Source organism: Amblyraja radiata, chromosome 17, assembly GCF_010909765.2.
Source record: "Amblyraja radiata isolate CabotCenter1 chromosome 17, sAmbRad1.1.pri, whole genome shotgun sequence".
NCBI classification, from domain to species: domain Eukaryota; kingdom Metazoa; phylum Chordata; class Chondrichthyes; order Rajiformes; family Rajidae; genus Amblyraja; species Amblyraja radiata.
Window position 1 is genome coordinate 7,876,767 of NC_045972.1, and position 18,080 is coordinate 7,894,846.

Below are 18,080 nucleotides of genomic sequence, written 5' to 3' on the forward strand. Positions count from 1 at the left end.
ATAACTGACTATGTACTTAATCTGGGATTGTGTTTATGTGTAGATATGATTTACCAAACTACAGGCAAAAAAAGAATTTCACTGTCCCTTGGTACATGTGATAATAACGAACCATTGAACCATTGGGTATGTAACTGAGATTATCAATGAGTATCTACATGTAAATGATTAGCATTGAAGATATTTAACAAGAATTTCCAGAGTTGTATAATCTTATAGAAGAAAGAGGGTAATGGTGGATGCCCTGGGACTGCTTGGAGTTGGTAGACTGGGTGAGGTTCAAAGACTCAGCAATGGACCTGAATGAATACACCACAGCTGTTACCAACTTCAAAATGAAATGTGTGGAGGAGTTTGTTCCCAAGAAAACCATCCAAGTGTTCCCCAACCTTGGATGAACCAGGGTGTCCACATTCTTCTGAGGACCAGATCTCGGGCAGTCAAGTCTGGCGATGCAGAAACATGCAGGAAGCACAGATACGACCTTGTTAAGGCCATCAAACAGGCTAAATAGGATTTTTGCTCTAAACGATGTGATGAGGAATGTGGAGGAGTCACTGTGGTGGATGTTTATGTTAAAATGTATTTTGTGTGTTCTGCTGCTTTTTATTAGTATGAATGTATGGCAAATCGAATTGTTGCAAAACATACTTGGCTAATAAAGTATGATTATGAGTATTCAACAGCTATGGCAGGGCTTGCTATCACTTCCTACAATGTAAAACGGGGCAGCTCAAGCGACAGTGAAGTATCATTCCCAGACGAGCTCAATGTGTTCTACGCACGCTCTGATATAGAGAACACTGATTGTCCTACCCTGGCCCCGTAGCCCTCGATGGGTTATACAATCACAGTCACAGAGGCTGACATCAAAAGATTCCTCACGAAGGTGAATCCACGGAAAGTGTCCGGACCTGATGGTATACCTGGCTGCATTCTTAAAACCTGTGTAGACCAACTGGCTGGAATTTTTGCATTCATCTTCAACCTCTCATTACTTAGGTGTGACTTTTCCACCGGTTTTAAAATTGCATCAATAATACCCGTGCCCAAGAAGAATAAAGTGGCATGCCCTACTGATTGGTAGCACTCATGTCCATGTGTTGAAGTGCCTTGTGAGGTTGGTTATGGCGCATATCAACTCCTACAAGAATATGGACCCACTACAATTTGCCTACCACCACAACAGGGCAAGGAAGATACAATCTCACTGGCTCTCCACTCTGCACTGGACCACTTGGACAATAAAAGCAAATACGTCAGGCTGTTGTTTATAGACTACAGGTCGGCATTCAATACCATCATCCCCGCCAAACTGGTTACCAAGCTCACGGAACTGGGTCTATGCGCATCCCTCTGCAACTCGATCCTTGACTTCCTCATCAACAGACCACAATCAATATGAATTGGTAGTAACACTTCCTCCTTGAAAACCATCCACACAGGAGCTGCTCAAGGCTGCGTGCTCACCCCCCTGCTCTACACACATGACCGTGTAGCCGGACAGAGTTCCAACTCCATCTTCAAGTTTGCCGATGACACCATCATTATTGGACGAATTACAGATGACAAGTGAGAATATAGGAGGCAGATCAATTGACTGACCAAAAGATGCCAGAACAGCAACCTTGTTCTCCACATCAGTAAAACCAAGGAACTGATTGTTGACTTTGGAAGAGGAAGGTCAAGGATCTATACACCTGTCTTCATCGACAGGATGTTGGTGTAGAATAAACAGTTTTGAATTTCTGGGCGTGCATATCTCTGTAGATCTGTCCTGCATCCAGCACATTAATGCAATCATAAAGAAAGCTCATCAACGCCTCTACTTCCTTAGACAACTGGGGAGATTCAGTATGTCATGAATACTGTGGACATTTACAGCTGTACAGTAGAGAACATATTGACTGGTTGCATCACGGCCTGGTTTGATAACTTGAACGTCTAAGAACAAAGGTTGCAAAATTTGGTGAACACTGCCCAGTCCATCACGAGTACTTGCCTCCACACCAACGAAGGGATTCATAGGATCCTCAAAAAGATAGTCAATCTCATCAGAGACACACAACACCCAGGCCACTCTCTCATTTCAGTCCATCGGGAAGAAGGTACAGGAGCCTGAAAATTGTAATATCCAGGTTCAGGAACGACTTCTTCCCAACAACCATCTGGCTACAACCTCCAAATAGACACCAGGGAAACCCTTCTGCAGTTAACATAAAGCAACATCTCCTCTATTTAAGAAAGAACTGCAGATGCTGGAAAAATCGAAGGTAGTCAAAAATGCTGGAGAAACTCAGCAGGTGAGGCCGCATCTATGGAGCGAAGGAATAGGTGACGTTTCGGGTCGAGACCCTTGGCAGAATGAGAAATTATCTTATTAAACATACAATTTTTTTAATGGAGATGGCAGCGCAGATGCCCTGATGGGTTGTTGATAAGCTGTGATCATGGTGTCAAAATAGAGGAATGGCCATTCTGGAACAAAACTAGAAATTTCTTCAACCAAAGGCTGGAAACTCCTAGAAATATTTTCTCCAGTTCAGTGACTGAGCTTATTCAAGACAGAGATCAATAGATTTTTGGATATTAAGGAAATCAATACAAGCATGGAATAGGGAAGTGGTGTTCAAATAAAACACCACGGCCACAATGTGTGGCAGAGGAGAATGGAGAGGTTGGAGGGGATGAATAACTCACTCCTGCTTCCATTTACTTAATTAATACACCAATGGCATTTATTATGTTAGTTAAAGTTCAGCACTGTTTTCATCACACTGTAAACAAACAGTATGATGCATCCAGATGTGTTTGTGGATCAGAGGCAAGCATCATAGGAAGGAACGGCAGATGCTGGTTTAAAGCGAAGATAGACATAAAATCCTGGAGTAACTCAGCGGGACAGGCAGCATCTCTGGAGAGAAGGAATGGGTGACACTCAAGACACACAACTACATGAAAGTTAACATAAACATCCACCACAGCAGATTCCCTACATTCCTCACTGTGATGGAAGGCAATAAAGTCAAAGTCTAACTGTTGGACTAAATGACCTACTTTGAGGAACATTGGTGTCACAGTCTTTCAGTCCTTGAAAACTTCCAAGATTATCACAAAGAGCCTCTGAATTATTTTCAAGCACAACTGATCCATGATTAATCAAATGTTCCAATATCTTCTCCCCTGCTTTGGCTGGAGCCAGCAATATTTTATCACCTTTTCTCACGTTCAAGCAAGCAAGTTTTTCCACATATGTGATTCATCCGATTTGCATGTGACCTTATTTTGACAGTGGAGGATGCACGGGACAGAAAGGTTAATATGGGAGCTGCCCAAGCTTCCAGGGACAACCTGATGAATCCATTGAAATAAAAAATTTGTTGAAGGGCCTGAGTCATGGTAAATTTGTCAATACATTACAGCATTTTTAAATAGAAACCTAAACATCATGTTCAGTGCCCTCCATGGGGTGGGAGATTGCAACCTTCACATGGTCCACCCTGTTTCGACTAATGCAATCAACTCGACGTGCACAAACAAATAGATCAAATAGTACAAGTTGACCCCACAACTTTAGGCTAAGCACGAAGAAGAAATGTCCTCCATAATGTTTGGGACAAAGACCCATCATTTATTTATTTGTCTCTGTACTCCACAATTTGAGATTTGTAATAGAAAAAAAATCACATGTGGTTAAAGTGCACATTGTCAGATTTTATTAAAGGGTATTTTTATACATTTTGGTTTCACCATGTAGAAATTACAGCTGTGTTTATACATAGTCAATTCAATTCAATTCAATTCAATTCAATTCAATTCAGTTCAATTTATTTGTCATTTGGACCCCTTGAGGTCCAAACGAAATGTCGTTTCTGCAGCCATACATTACAAAACAAAAAAGACCCGAGACACAACACAGTTTACACAAACATCCATCACATCGCTGTGATGGAAGGCAAAAAAACTTATCTCTCCACTGCACTCTCCCCCCCGATGTCAGAGTCAGAGTCAAAGTCAAAGCCCCCGGCTGGCGATGGCGATTGTCCTGCGGCCATTAAAGCCACGCCGGGTGATGCAAGGTTGCGCACCGGGTCTAGTTGTTAGAGCCCCCGGCGTGCGCTCGCAAAGTCCCGCAGCCATTCCAAGCCGCGCGGGGCGATGGTGTAAGGCCCCGCTCAGGTGCTCTTCAACCCCGCAACTCGGGCGGGAGAAATCGCCGTTGCGGAAGCCCCGAAAAGCGGTCACCCACCAGGGACCCGCGGGCTCCCGGTGCCGCCGTCCGCCAAACCCGCAGTTGCAGCCTCCGAAACTCCGGGGGTCGGGCGGCAGCAGCGCTCCACCACAGCTCCACCCGCTCCGGACTCGGCCAGCTCCGTGACGGTGAGTAGTCGGCAGCTCCGCAGCTGGAACCCCAGTCCCCCCCCCCATTTCAGGGCACCATAATGTTTGGGACACATGGCTTCACAGGTGTTTGTAATTGCTCAGGTGTGTTTAAATGCCTCCTTAATGCAGGCATAAGAGAGCTCTCAGCACCTAGTCTTTCCTCCAGTCTTTCCATCACCTTTGGACCCTTTTAGTACTGTTTATCAACATGAGGACCAAAGTTGTGCCAATGATAGTCAAAGAAGCCATTATGAGACTGAGAAACAAGAATAAAACTGTTAGAGACATCAGCCAAACCTTAGGCTTACCAAAATCAACTGTTTGGAACATAATTAAGAAGAAAGAGAGCACTGGTGAGCCTACTAATCGCAAAGGGACAGGCAGGCCAAGGAAGACCTCCACAGCTGATGACAGAATAATTCTGTCAATAATAAAGAAAATTCCCCAAACACCTGTCCCACACGTCAGAAACACTCTTCATGAGTCAGGTGTGGATTTATCAGTGATTTAGATGTTTTGAATAGGGAATGAATAATGGACAAAAACATCGAAGAGAACTCTCCTGTTATCTTTCAAAATCAGCCTGGATCTCCTAAGTACATCTGAGAGAACTGATCATCCTGCAATATCACTTACATAATCACAATGTTCAATACTACTACTGCAACAGGAGTGTCAACCTCGATTTTTGTGCTCAGGTTCAGAAATGGAACACAGAACCTCTGACGAAGAGACTCGGTTCTACAATCCACTGAAGGTAGAACATCTGTCACATTAGCATTTAGCTGGGGGAGATAGCAATTATTTTTGATTTGCAACAACAGTTTAATAATTGTGAATCTAAAGAACAGTTGTAACTATCTACACAATAGCTGATTACGTTATTTTTGAATGGAGCATCAACCTTGTTTTTCTTTCAGGTCGAGAAAAATAATTAACATTGGACCATTGCAGGCTCCACCTTTCCAGAGTCATTGATGCTGACTCTGTGCCTTCTGTTCTGTGCCTTCTGTTCTGTACCTTCACATACCTCCAGTGTCCACCTTCCTGATTCCCAGTCTGATGAAGGGTTTCGACCCGAAACGTCACCAATTCCTTTTCTCCATAGATGCTGTCTGATCCGCTGAGTTACTCCAGCAATTTGTGTCTATCCAGGTCCCGCTGAGTTTATTTTAGTTTAGAGATACAACGCGGAAACAGGCCCTTCGGCCCACCGAGTCCGCACCGACCAACGATCCCCGCGCATCAACACTATATCAAGCCAATTAGCCTACAAACCTGCACGTCTTTGGAGTGTGGGAGGAAATCGAAGATCTCGGAGAAAACCCACGCAGTCACAGGGAGAACATACAAACTCCGTACAGACAGCACCTGCAGTCAGGGTCTAACCTGGGTCTCTGGCGCTGTAAGGCAGCAACCCTACAGCTGTGTCACCAACAGTGTTTTAATATTGTTTTATTTAATATCTATTAAAACAAATTCTAGTGAGTTACAGAAGTTAGCCTGCTGAATTCTAAGAATTGTGAGGGATGAGAAAGATTTACTGGCAGTAATACCTGGCATACCCTATGATGCTCAGCAGACTTTTAAAGGCTTCAACTAAAAACATTGTCACAAGCTTTTCAAATGTAATCAGAGGCAATCTAATGCTTTTACTATATACAGTACCTTGCAGACTACATGAATGATATCATCTATCAGTCTGTTGGAGGTATATAATTTTTATTCTTAAGTGTTTCTGGTTTGTACTATGCTCTAACGATTGCATCTGCTGACAGTCTGTTATGCTCAACATATAAGAAAGACCAGCCACAGTTGCAAAACCTCAAATCCCTTTACCTGCTGAGATCAGTGGGGAATGTGATTCACTACAGCTCCCGGGAAAGACAATATCACTCAGTGCACTAATACAAATGTCAGCTATTGACTAGGCAGTGGAGCTAATGTTTCCCTGTGGCATACTGTAAGATGCAAAACATTGAGGTCCTCCGAATGGAACCAGCCTTCCCTCCTGCCCCTTCAACACCCCCTTCTCTACTGTTGGGTTAGGGAGATCCAAGATTTAGACCTAGTGACAATGAAGAAATCTATACTATTACTAAAAGTCTCATCTTGACCACTTCCGGCCTACGTTGTAAATCAATTTGAGCAAAAATGATACTCTATATTGCTATGATTTTTCGCCATCTTACTCACCGTTCTCCTCTCCTCCAAGCGTCCCAAGGCTTTTTCCGATTGGTGAAATAATAGAAACGTTATGAATATTTTAAAAATCGTGGGGTCAGCAGATTGGTCTTCTCGCCTGTCAGTCACCATGATGAAGGTAACGTCCCTTCCTAGGGGACAGGAGAATAAAGCCCCAGAGGCCGGACATGAGTCAGTCAGTCCGGAAGACCGTGAATGAGAGTTGAGTCCAGAGCTGTGAGTCTACACCGTGAGTGAACTGAATTGTGAGTGCACCGTGAGTGAACTGAACTGTGAGACTGCACCGTGAGTGAACTGAACTGTGAGTCTGTGCTGTGAGTGAACTGAACTGTGAGTCTGCGCCGTGAGTGAACTGAACTGTGAGTTTGCACCGTGAGTGAACTGAACTGTGAGTCTGCGCCATGAGTGAACTGAACTGTGAGTTTGCACCATGCTGATAGAACTGAACTGTGAGTCTGCGCCGTGCTGCGTCCAGAGGCCACGCTCATTCCGGAAGTCCCGCTCAGTCCAGAGGCCGCGCTCAGCCACGTGAGTAGATTCAAGAGAGTTTTACTATCAGATATATGTTCCGTGTAGGTGTGTGTGTATGTGTGAGTGATGGAGGGTGTGAGTTATGGAGGGTGTGAGTGATGGAGGGTGTGAGTTATGGAGGGTGTGAGTCATGGAGGGTGTGAGTGTGTGTGAGGGAGGGTGTGTGTGTGAGATGGAGGGTGTGTGTGTGAGATGGAGGGTGTGTGTGTGTGAGATGGAGGGTGTGTGTGTGATGGAGGGTGTGTGTGAGATGGAGGGTGTGTGTGTGTGATGGAGGGTGTGTGTGTGATGGAGGTGTGTGTGTGATGGAGGGTGTGTGTGAGATGGAGGGTGTGTGTGATGGAGGGTGTGTGTGTGATAGAGGGTGTGTGCGCGATGGAGGGTTTGTGTGTGTGATGGAGGGTGTGTGTGAGCCTACCAGCCATGAGTGAACTGCCAGCCCACCAGCCGTGAGTGAGTGAACTGCCAGCCCACCAGCCGTGAGTGAGCCAACTGCCAGCCCACCAGCCGTGAGTGAGTGAATTGTCAGTGCACCAGCCGAGACTGACTGAACTGCGAGTCCAATAATCCATTCGGCCCACAATGTCCATACTAGCCCTCTGGAAACCAATCCCTTCGGCCCACAACACTCATATTAGTGCTGCAGAAAGCCCCCACCCCACTGGCCACCAATATTGGAATTGGTGGAGAGGTGGAATATTGTGTTGGGGGACCAGCCCTCCCGTGTGAACATGGGACCCAACGGGTCCCACTTAGTCTAGTAGTAATATATTTCCAATTCAATACAGTGGAAAGAATTGTTGTGAATCCATTGATCTTCTGTCTAATCAGCTCCACATGTCATGCCCCACAATACGAGTGACATGAGAAGTGAACTGGTGATTTATTGATATTATTGGACTATTGTTTGTTTTTATGTGTACGTATGTGCGTAAATATGTACTGTATATACACACACTGACCTTTTTTTCTCATTTATTTATCGTCAGAAAGATTTTTGAACCTGAGGGGCAACGTTTCACGTAAAGGGTGGTGGATAGGGAATAACCTGCCAGAGGAAGTAGTTGCAAGGGAACAGGTTCAAGGATCTAACTGGTAAAACAGAACAATGGCTCACTCGTCCGTTTAGATATAAATGAGTTTTATTGGCAAGAGAGAACAAAAACAATACTTGTGTAGGAAAGAACTGCAGATGTTGGTAGGCACAAAATGCTGGAGTAACTCAGCGGGACAGGCAGCATCTCTGGAGAGAAGGAATGCGTGACGTTTTGGGTTGAGATCCTTCTTCAGACAATACTTGTCTTGGTATGAGCGGGGCCCATTTTACAACAGCACATCTCTCTCTCTCTCTCTCTCTCTCTGCATCTGTCCATCGCGCTGATCGTGAGTCAGCCCATCGGTGAACCGCTCTCGCATATGAAGCAGGTTATGTCTTCCTGGCTCCTGCCTTTATACAGGTACGAAATCAGCTGTTGAAATCACTGCCGGTAAGTCATATCCAATAGTGCTGCTCCCAAATTCAAACGAATGGCAGGGGACTGCATCCGAGCGAGGCCCCTCCCCTCTTTGGGAACAAAGCGCTATCAGCCGCAGACTGGCGCGTAAAGCAATACACAACGCAATAGACTTGGCACGTAAAGGTAATACACAGCTGTAATTTCTACATGGTGAAACCAAAATGTATAAAAATACCATTTCATAAAATGTGCCAATGTACACTTTTACCACATGTGTTTTTTTTCTATTACAAATCTTAAATTGTGGAGTACAGAGGCAAATAAATAAATGATGGGTCTTTGTCCCAAACATTATGGAGGGCACTGTATATATTAAAAGCATTAGATTGCCTCTGATTACATTTGAAAAGCTTGGGACAATGTTTTCAGTTGAAGCCTTTGAAAGTCTGCTGAGTATCATAGAGTATGCCAGGTGTTACTGCAACTGAATCTTTCTCATCCCTCACAATTCTTAGAATTCAGCAAGCTAACCTATAACTCACTAGAATTCAGGCTGATTTTGAAAGAGAGCAGGGGAGTTCACTCTGGTGTTTTGCCCATTATTCATTCCCTATACAAAACATCTCTATCACTGACAAGTGGTCTTTATCCCAGTGGTGTTTGTGGGACATTGCTTGCAAATTGGCTGCTGCATTTAGGTTTATTATTGTCATGTGTAACGAGGTACAGTGAAAAGCTTTGTTTTCAATGCCATTCCATCAGGTCAACTAATATACAGTATTGTGTAATAAAGCCAAACTCGAAGACCAATGGGTAGAGCAAAGGGCAAGATACTGAAAAGGCATCATGCAGCGTGCTGGTCAACGGGTCAAGCAGCATCTCTGGATGAACCCTTCTACAGCGTTCAGGATATCGTTCTCAGAGTATATATAGTTTCCAACATTAAACGAGTCATCGTAGGTATGTTACAATACTTACCTTCAGCGGCGCTGCAATTCTGCCACTGGCCGTGTGCGCGATTTTGGCATTTGAGGGGGTGAGGGGGTTAAAACACGTTTTTTTTCCGACCTGGTCCTGAATTATATTTTGTTGGAGTGCAAGACTTAGACTTTGGGAGACTAAGACTTTGCCTCCATCACAGTGAGGATGTGCTTGGTGAACTCACTGTTGTGGATGTTTAATTTGTGTTTATTGTATGTTTTGTTTTTATTGGTTCTGTGTATGACTGCAGGCAACATAATTTCGTTCAGACCGAAAGGTATGAAAGACAATAAAGGAATCTAATCTAAGATGTTGCTAAAGAATCGTTCCGACGGCCGTTCTGTGTGTTTTAAAAAAAAATTCGCCCGACAAGTTAATCGCTGGAGTGATTTTAAAATCAGTTTCTGAAGCCGTCAATGTCGACAACGGCGCCGGATTTTATGTAGGGGACAGGTAAAAGAAAGTAGTTTATTTTTATGTATAAAAGTGTTTCTTAAGATGTATTTAATTCACATTTTAAGTTGCGAAACGTTGATTTAGCCCCCGAACGAACCGGCAGTGTATTTGCTGCCGATATGGGGGACTTAATCACAGCAACCTCAACGTTCCAAATGGTCCCGTTCCAGAAATTCCCACTTGCAAGCTGATTTAAATGGCCATTAATTTACAGGTATTAAACATTAAATTCCTTCCATTTGGCCTATAAACCCATGACAATGAGATTTTAAAATTATGTTATATTCTGAATTCTTGTGTGAATGTTATTTGGACACTTAGGCTATTTAAAAATGTTAATCTATTCTTAAGAAATGGATAGATGTTTAGATCTAGTAATTGAATTTTGTAATTAGCTACAATTAGGTAACTAACTATATGCTTTAATTTCAAGTCATCTAAGTAAGATTTTTTAATATTTGTTTCAGAATGCTTCAATCTATAATAACTGAAAATTTATTTCAGTTCTCTTAAATTTTAAGAAAGTTATGGGCTTTTAAATGTTCTCGATCACAGCTTTTGCGTTAAGTCAATGAAAAAGCAACAGGGAACAAGATGCCAATTTCCGAGTATGAAAATGGCCATAACTTTTTTAATACTGAAGATATGAAAATTAATTAGGTGTCTTTTTATTCGATATCTGATGGAATAAATTGCAGACTTGATTTATAAATCTGCCCCGCACGGCCCGTTTTTACCTTCTCCCAAAAATCCACAAACCCGGCTCTCCCGGCAGACCCATTGTCTCTGCGTGTTCGTGCCCCACTGAACTCATCTCCACATACCTTGACTCCATCCTATCCCCCTTGGTCAAATCCCTCCCCACCTATGTTCTAGACACCTCAGACATTCTCCGCCGCCTCCACGCATTCCACTCTCTGGGCCCTCACCCCCTCATCTTCACCATGGATGTCCGGTCACTCTACACCTCCATCCCCCACCACGATGGCCTCAGAGCCCTCCGGTTCTTCCTCGACCAGAGGAGCAACCTATACCCAGCCACTGACACTCTCCTCCGCTTAGCGGAGTTGGTCCTCACCCTCAATAACTTTACATTTGACTCCTCCCATTTCCTCCAAACACAAGGCGTAGCTATGGGCACACGCATGGGCCCGAGCTACGCTTGCCTCTTTGTCGGGTACGTTGAACAATCCTTGTTCGAGGCGTACCAGGGCCCCATCCCCGACCTCTACCTCCGCTACATTGACGACTGCTTTGGTGCCACCTCCTGCACCCACACACAACTGACTGACTTCATCCACTTCACCACCAACTTCCATCCGGCACTCCAATACACCTGGACGATTTCCGACACTTCCCTACCATTCCTTGACCTCACCATCTCCATCGCAGGGGACAGACTCCTGACCGACATACATTACAAACCCACTGACTCACAAGGCTATCTGGACTACACGTCTTCCCACCCTGCCCCCTGCAAAGACTCCATCCCCTACTCCCAATTCCTCCGCCTACGCCGCATCTGTTCCCAGGACGAGACATTTCATACCAGGGCATCGGAAATGTCCTCGTTCTTCAGGGAACGGGGATTCCCCTCCGCCACCATAGATGAGGCTCACACCAGGGTCTCATCCATACCCCGCAACACTGCTCTCTCTCCCCATCCCCGCACACGCAACAAGGGCAGAGTCCCTCTGGTCCTCACCTTTCACCCCACCAGCCGGCAAATACAACACATAATCCTCCGCCATTTCCGCCACCTCCAACGTGACCCCACCACTCGCCACATCTTCCCATCTCCCCCAATGTCTGCCTTCCGCAAAGACCGCTCCCTCCGCAACTCCCTCGTCAATTCTTCCCTTCCCTCCCGCACCACCCCCTCCTCGGGCACTTTCCGTTGCAACCGCAAGAAATGCAACACCTGTCCCTTCACCTCCCCCCTCGACTCCATTCAAGGTCCCAAGCAGTCGTTCCAGGTACGACAAAGGTTCACCTGTATCTCCTCCAACCTCATCTACTGCATCCGCTGCTCTAGATGTCAGCTCATTTACATCGGTGAGACCAAGCGTAGGTTGGGCGATCGTTTCGCCGAACACCTCCGCTCAGTCCGCAATAACCTACCTGACCTCCCGGTGGCTCAGCACTTCAACTCCCCCTCCCATTCCCAATCCAACCTCTCTGTCCTGGGTCTCCTCCATTGCCAGAGTGAGCAACAGCGGAAATTGGAGGAACAGCACCTCATATTCCGTCTGGGGTCCTTGCGTCCTTATGGCATTAACATTGAATTCTCCGAATTTGGCTAGCCTGTGCTGTCTCCTCCCCTTCCTTCACCCTCTAGCTGTCTCCTCCCACCCTCCCATCCGCCCGCCCTCGGGCTCCTCCTCCTCCTCCCCTTTTCCTTCTATCTTTCCCCACCCCCCACCAGTCTGAAGAAGGGTTTCGGCCCGAAACGTCGCCTATTTCCTTCGCTCCATAGATGCTGCTGCACCCGCTAAGTTTCCCCAGCAATTGTGTGTACCTTCTCGTTCCACTGTCAGCAGTCTATGCGTCATCACGCTCCCCCCCCCCCCCCCCCCGTGTCAGGAATGTACTGCGTCATCACGCCCCCCCCCCGTGTCAGGAATGTAATGCGTCATCACGCTCCCCCCCCATGTCAGGAATGTACTGCGTCATCACGTCCCCTCTCCCCCCCACGGGTGACAGTAGTCTACTACGTCATCACGTTGTCCCCCACTGGGCCCGCCGCCTCACGCCTGTCTCCATGGTGCTGCGGGTAAACACACGGCGGCGGCGGCGACATGGTGAGTGGCGGCCGTTGTTTATCCGGGAGGGAATGCCGCAGATCGGCACCCAGCCCCCCCCCTCCCCCTCCCCCGGGGGCACCGAGTCCCGCTGGGGTTCGCCTGCCCACCGGCCACCCACAACAAAACTGACCGTCTGCGAGGCATCCCATCGAGAGGACATTCACAGGCCTGCCTGCCTGGGCTGTTGTGCCCCCGCCCCGTGGCCACACATTCACCACACATTCCAGCAGACTGCATGTGGAGGAAGCGACTGCAGATGCCGGTTTACACCGAAGGGAGACACAAAATGCTGGAGTAACTCAGCGGGATAGGCAGCATCTCTGGAGAGAAGGGATGGGTGACATTTCGGGTCGAGACCCTTCATACTGAGGGCCAGGAGATAGGGAGACACAGAGATATGGAAGGATAAGGTGTGAAAAGGGCATCAAAGGAGACAGTTACCAAGGAAATGTAGAATGGTTCTGAAGGGTCTCGATCCGAAACATCACCCGCCAGAGATGCTGTCTGTTCCACTGAGCTAATCCAGCTTTTTTGTGTCTGTCTAAGGTTCGTTGTTAGCTGGGGAAGGTGACAACGAGACATACAAACAATACAATTAATCGGGAGTACATGTAAACTCGTCGGAGAACTAAGAAGCGGGATGGACGGAGAGAGAGGGGATGTAAAGGTTACTTGAAGTTAGAGAGATCAAAAGTAATACCGTTGGGGTGTAAGCTGCCCAAGCGAAATATGAGGTGCTGTTCCTCCAATTTGTGTTGGACAGTAGAGGAGGCCCAGGACAGAAAGGTCAGTGTGGGAATGGGAGGATGAGTTAAAGTGTTTAGCAACCGGGAGATCGCCTCGGCCTAGGAGAACTGAGCGGAGGTGTTCAGTCAAATGATCGCTGAGCCTCCGCCTGGTCTCGCCATTATATTGGAGTCCACACCTGGAACAGCGGTACAGTATCTGAGGTTGGACTTGGAGGAGGTGCAAGTGACCGTCTGCCTCATGTGAAAGGACTGTCAGGGTCCTTGGAAGAAGTCGAGGGAGAAGGTAGAGGGACAGGTATATCTCCTGCGGTTAAAGGGGAAAGTACTTGGGGAGGGGGTGGTTTGGATGGGAAGAGATAAGTTAACCAGGGAGTTGCGGAGGGAATGGTCTCTGCGGAAAGCGAAAAGGGGTGGGGATGGGAAGATGTGGCTAGTGGTGGGATCCCTTTGGAGGTGGCGACTGGTCCTGCTTCCCTTTCCTTCAGGCATTCAGGGCAAAGGTCCTGTACTAACCCTTAACCCAGTTGAAGATTTGAGTGAGAAAGGGCGAGTGGCTGATCGGAGATTTCCTCTGTCTTTAACAAACATGGTCTTCCCCCTGCTGTTGTGAATGGATCCCTCACCCGTTTACCGCTATGTTCTGCAGCTCTGCTCTGCTCCTCCAGAGGGAACAAGGATAGAGATTCCCTGGTCTTCTCCTTTCACCCCACCAGCATCCACATCCAACTAATAACTTCCCAACATTTCTGCCGCCTGCAATATGATCCCACTAGTTACATCTTCCTGTCCTCGCCCCTTTCCGCTTTCTGTTGAGACCTTTCCCTCCACAACTCCTTGGCTTCCCATCCAAACCACCCCTTCCCCAGGTACTTTCCCCTACAATGAAAGGAGGTATATATAACACCTGTGATTCCTCCCTTACCTCCATCCAGGGACTCCAGCAGGCCTACAGAAGGTAGTTGAGGCCAGTTCATTGGCTATATTTAAGAGGGAGTTAGATGTGGCCCTTGCGGCTAAAGGGATCAGGGGGTATGGAGAGAAGGCAGGTACAGGATATTGAGTTGGATGATCAGCCATGATCATATTGAATGGCGGTGCAGGCTCGAAGGGCCGAATGGCCTACTCCTGCACCTATTTTCTATGTTTCTATGTTTCTATGTTTCAAGGTGAGACATGCTAAATTTAATGCTCCCGACGTGACCTCCATAACATCGGTGAGACAAATTGTGGACTAGGTGACTATCTCTCGGAAAACCTGTGCTTGATCTGCCTAGGCTGGCTGGATCTCCTGGTTTCTACCCATTTTAATCCCCATCCCATTACCATACTGACCTTTCTGTCCTGGGCCTCCTCCATTGCCAGAATGAGGCCACATGCAAACAACATGTGGACACATGAGGGGCAGCACCTCACATTCCACGTGGATAGCTTACAGCTTAGCAGTATGAACATTGAATTTTCAAATTTTCCAAATTGGGGAACACCCCACCCCATTCTTACCCTTCTCTGTCTCCCCTGTCCTACTTCCTGATCACGGTGCACTCCCATTGTCCCACTAACCCACTCTCCTCCCCACCCCACCCCACCCCATCCCCTTCCACCTATATCCCTACCTCTTTTTTTTCCTTTGGTCCTCTTTTGTCATCCATTTTATCTCTCGCCTTTGCCTACCATCTGCCTATCAACCCCTCCCCACCTGCTCACCAGTATCCAACTATGAATTGCCAGGCTTTGTCGCTCCTCCAACTACCTTTCTTACTCCCACTACAATAGGTCTGAAGAAGGCCCCTGACCCAAAACATTGCCTATCCATGTCCTCTAGAGATGTGCCTGACTAGGTTACTCCAGCACTTTGTGTTGAACCTGGTTGGAATTACCTGCCACGACTTGGATCACGGATGTGGTTGTTCATGAGAAAGCACAGTATATTCTCAGTCTTTAAGTGAATTATATAAATTTGACCTGAAAGTTTTGGCATACTTAATTGCTCACATCAAAACAAATTGTAATGCTTATGAAACTTCCCCTTTAAACAGGCACCAAAAAAGAAGAAAGGAAAAGCAGGCAAGAAAGCAAAAACGCCAACGGTTATCGATGGCATTTCCACAGAGGATATGCCAAAGGAGCAGGTAATATTCTTATGTTCTGTGAAATTAAGATTCATTTGAATCGTACCCGTTGCGCAATCAATTTGTTGTTAAATCACATGTTGGTAGTTTGAGTCCAATCTTAGAAGGTAGGATTAAATTTGTTGAAAAGCATTTTGAAAAAGGGGATGAGGAGTGATTTGAAAACAAGAACACTAATTTATTGTCCCTTTCTTGAAAGGCAGTGAGATCAGATTCAATGTTAACGTTCGACGGTGATTTGGATGAATAATTGAAAAGGAGTGATTTGAAAGACCATGGATTAGAGCATGGGAGGGCCACTAATTAAATAACTGTTTCAAGGAGGAGGCTTCGGAATGATAAAGCAGGGTTGCCACAATTATTTATTTTCACAGTAAATAGTTCAAGTGTGCCAGTGGTTAGAATAACAATTTTTTGACTATTCGCAGTTGGAAGAACATATTGTGCGGCTACGTGAAGAGCTTGACAGAGAACGTGAAGAACGGAATTACTTTCAGCTCGAGCGTGATAAAATCCATACATTTTGGGAGATCACAAAGCGGCAGCTAGAGGAGAGGAAGTCAGAATTGAGGAACAAAGACCGAGAAATGGAAGATGCAGAGGAACGGCACCAGGTGGAAATTAAGGTAAGGGGAGGAATTCAACAAAATCATTGGAAAATTAACATGCAGAGATAAGAAGACTTATCACCCCACCAACCTCCACATCCAACAAATCATGGAGGCTGATGATTCCAGACTTGTTTTGACCTTTACAGTAATTAGATCACAGCAATTCTGTGGATAGACACAAAATGCTGGAGTAACTAAACGGGACAGGCAGCATCTCTGGAGAGAAGGAATGGGTAACTTTTGGGTCGAGACCCTTCTTCAGACAACAGCATTTTGTGTCTACCTTTGATTTAAACCAGCATCTGCAGTTCTTTCCTACACAGCAATTCTGTATTTAACTCTATTCGTGGGTCCTTGTGTTTTGTGTATCCTTGACCAACAAAAAAGTAATACATTTCTCAAGTTTTGAACATTTTAATTCAGTAGGTTTCTTTTTTTGTGGGAGGAAGCAAATATATTATTCCATGACCAATTATATGAAAAGGCGTTGCCTTGTAATGGCACATCTCATTGGAAAATTCCAGGATTCATCCAGGAGAAAAATAAATCTTCTATTTTTGCTAATCACTAATTCTTTTTTATTTAACATATCAATTGGAGAACCTACAAGGATTCCTTTCCAAGTATAATATATCTTTTTGAAATTTGATGCCCAACACTTAATATAAAGTCCAAACTGGCTGTTTACAATACCTTACTTTGAATTCCATCTCTCAGTAGTTAATATTTCATTTTCTGCTTTGTTACGTTTTGAATATTAATTTTCAATCATTGGCCACAATGACTGTAAGGATCAGTTTTGTATCTGTTTTGTAAGTATCAGTTTTGTAACAAAGTTTCTAAGTATTTTTTTAACAGTTTGGAGTTCAATGTTTGATTCCTCCATCAGCATCAGTAATGTATAAGGTGAAAAGTTAAGACACCAGTGCACATTTTCAAAGAACACCACTTGCCACACATTAGCAACTGCAGAGAGTTTATTTTTATTGCTGTGCCTTGTATCCAATCTCCTAGCTATATACCAATCTATTTAGTCATAGAGTGATACAGCGTGGAAACTGGCCCTTCAGCCCAACTTGCCCACACTGGCCAATATATCCCAGCTACACTAGTCCCACCTGCCTGCGTTTCGTCCATATCCCTCCAAACTTGTCCTATCCATGTACCTGTCTAACTGTTTCTTAAACGTTGGGATAGTCCCAGCCTCAACTAGCTCCTCTGGCAGCTTGTTCCATACACCCACCACCCTTTGTGTGAACAATTTACCCCTTAGATTCCTATTAAATCTTTTCCTCTTCACCTTGAACCTATGTCCGCTGGTCCTCGATCCCCCTACTCTGGGGGATTGTCAGAGTTGTACAGCACAGAAGCAAGCCCTTTGTCCACCACTTCCATGTTGATCTTTTACCCATCCATATTAATCCAATTTGCCTGCATTGGGACCATTTCCTTCTATGCTTTGTTTATTTAAGTGTCTCTCAAAATGTCTTCTAATTGCATGATTGTATCTGGCTGTACCACCTCTGGTGACGAGGTCCAAATATTAACCAGGCTCTGTGCAAAAAAACTATCCTCTCAAATCTCCTTTATAGCTCCTTCCTCTCACCTTATATCTATGTCCCCTTGTTTATGATACACCTACCATTGGAAAAGATTCTGACTATCCTAACAATGCCTCATATCAATCTTATATACTACAACAGCACCCCTCAGTCTTCTTTGTCCAGGAAAACAAACTCAGACCATCTAATCTCGCCCCATAACTAAATGAGGC

General features: G+C 45.6%; 1 protein-coding gene across 1 annotated transcript in view; it reads left to right on the forward strand.

Moving 5' to 3' along the window:
* Positions 1-12,722: 12,722 nt before the first annotated feature.
* gas8 (growth arrest specific 8) overlaps positions 12,723-18,080 on the forward strand; it is a 37,242-nt gene continuing 31,884 nt past the window's right edge. Inside the window, exons 1-3 of the mRNA XM_033035685.1 lie at positions 12,723-12,814; positions 15,603-15,695; positions 16,124-16,321. Coding sequence (XP_032891576.1) covers positions 12,812-12,814; positions 15,603-15,695; positions 16,124-16,321 — 294 coding nt within the window. The 5' untranslated portion in view covers positions 12,723-12,811. The remainder of the gene's footprint in view (positions 12,815-15,602; positions 15,696-16,123; positions 16,322-18,080) is intronic.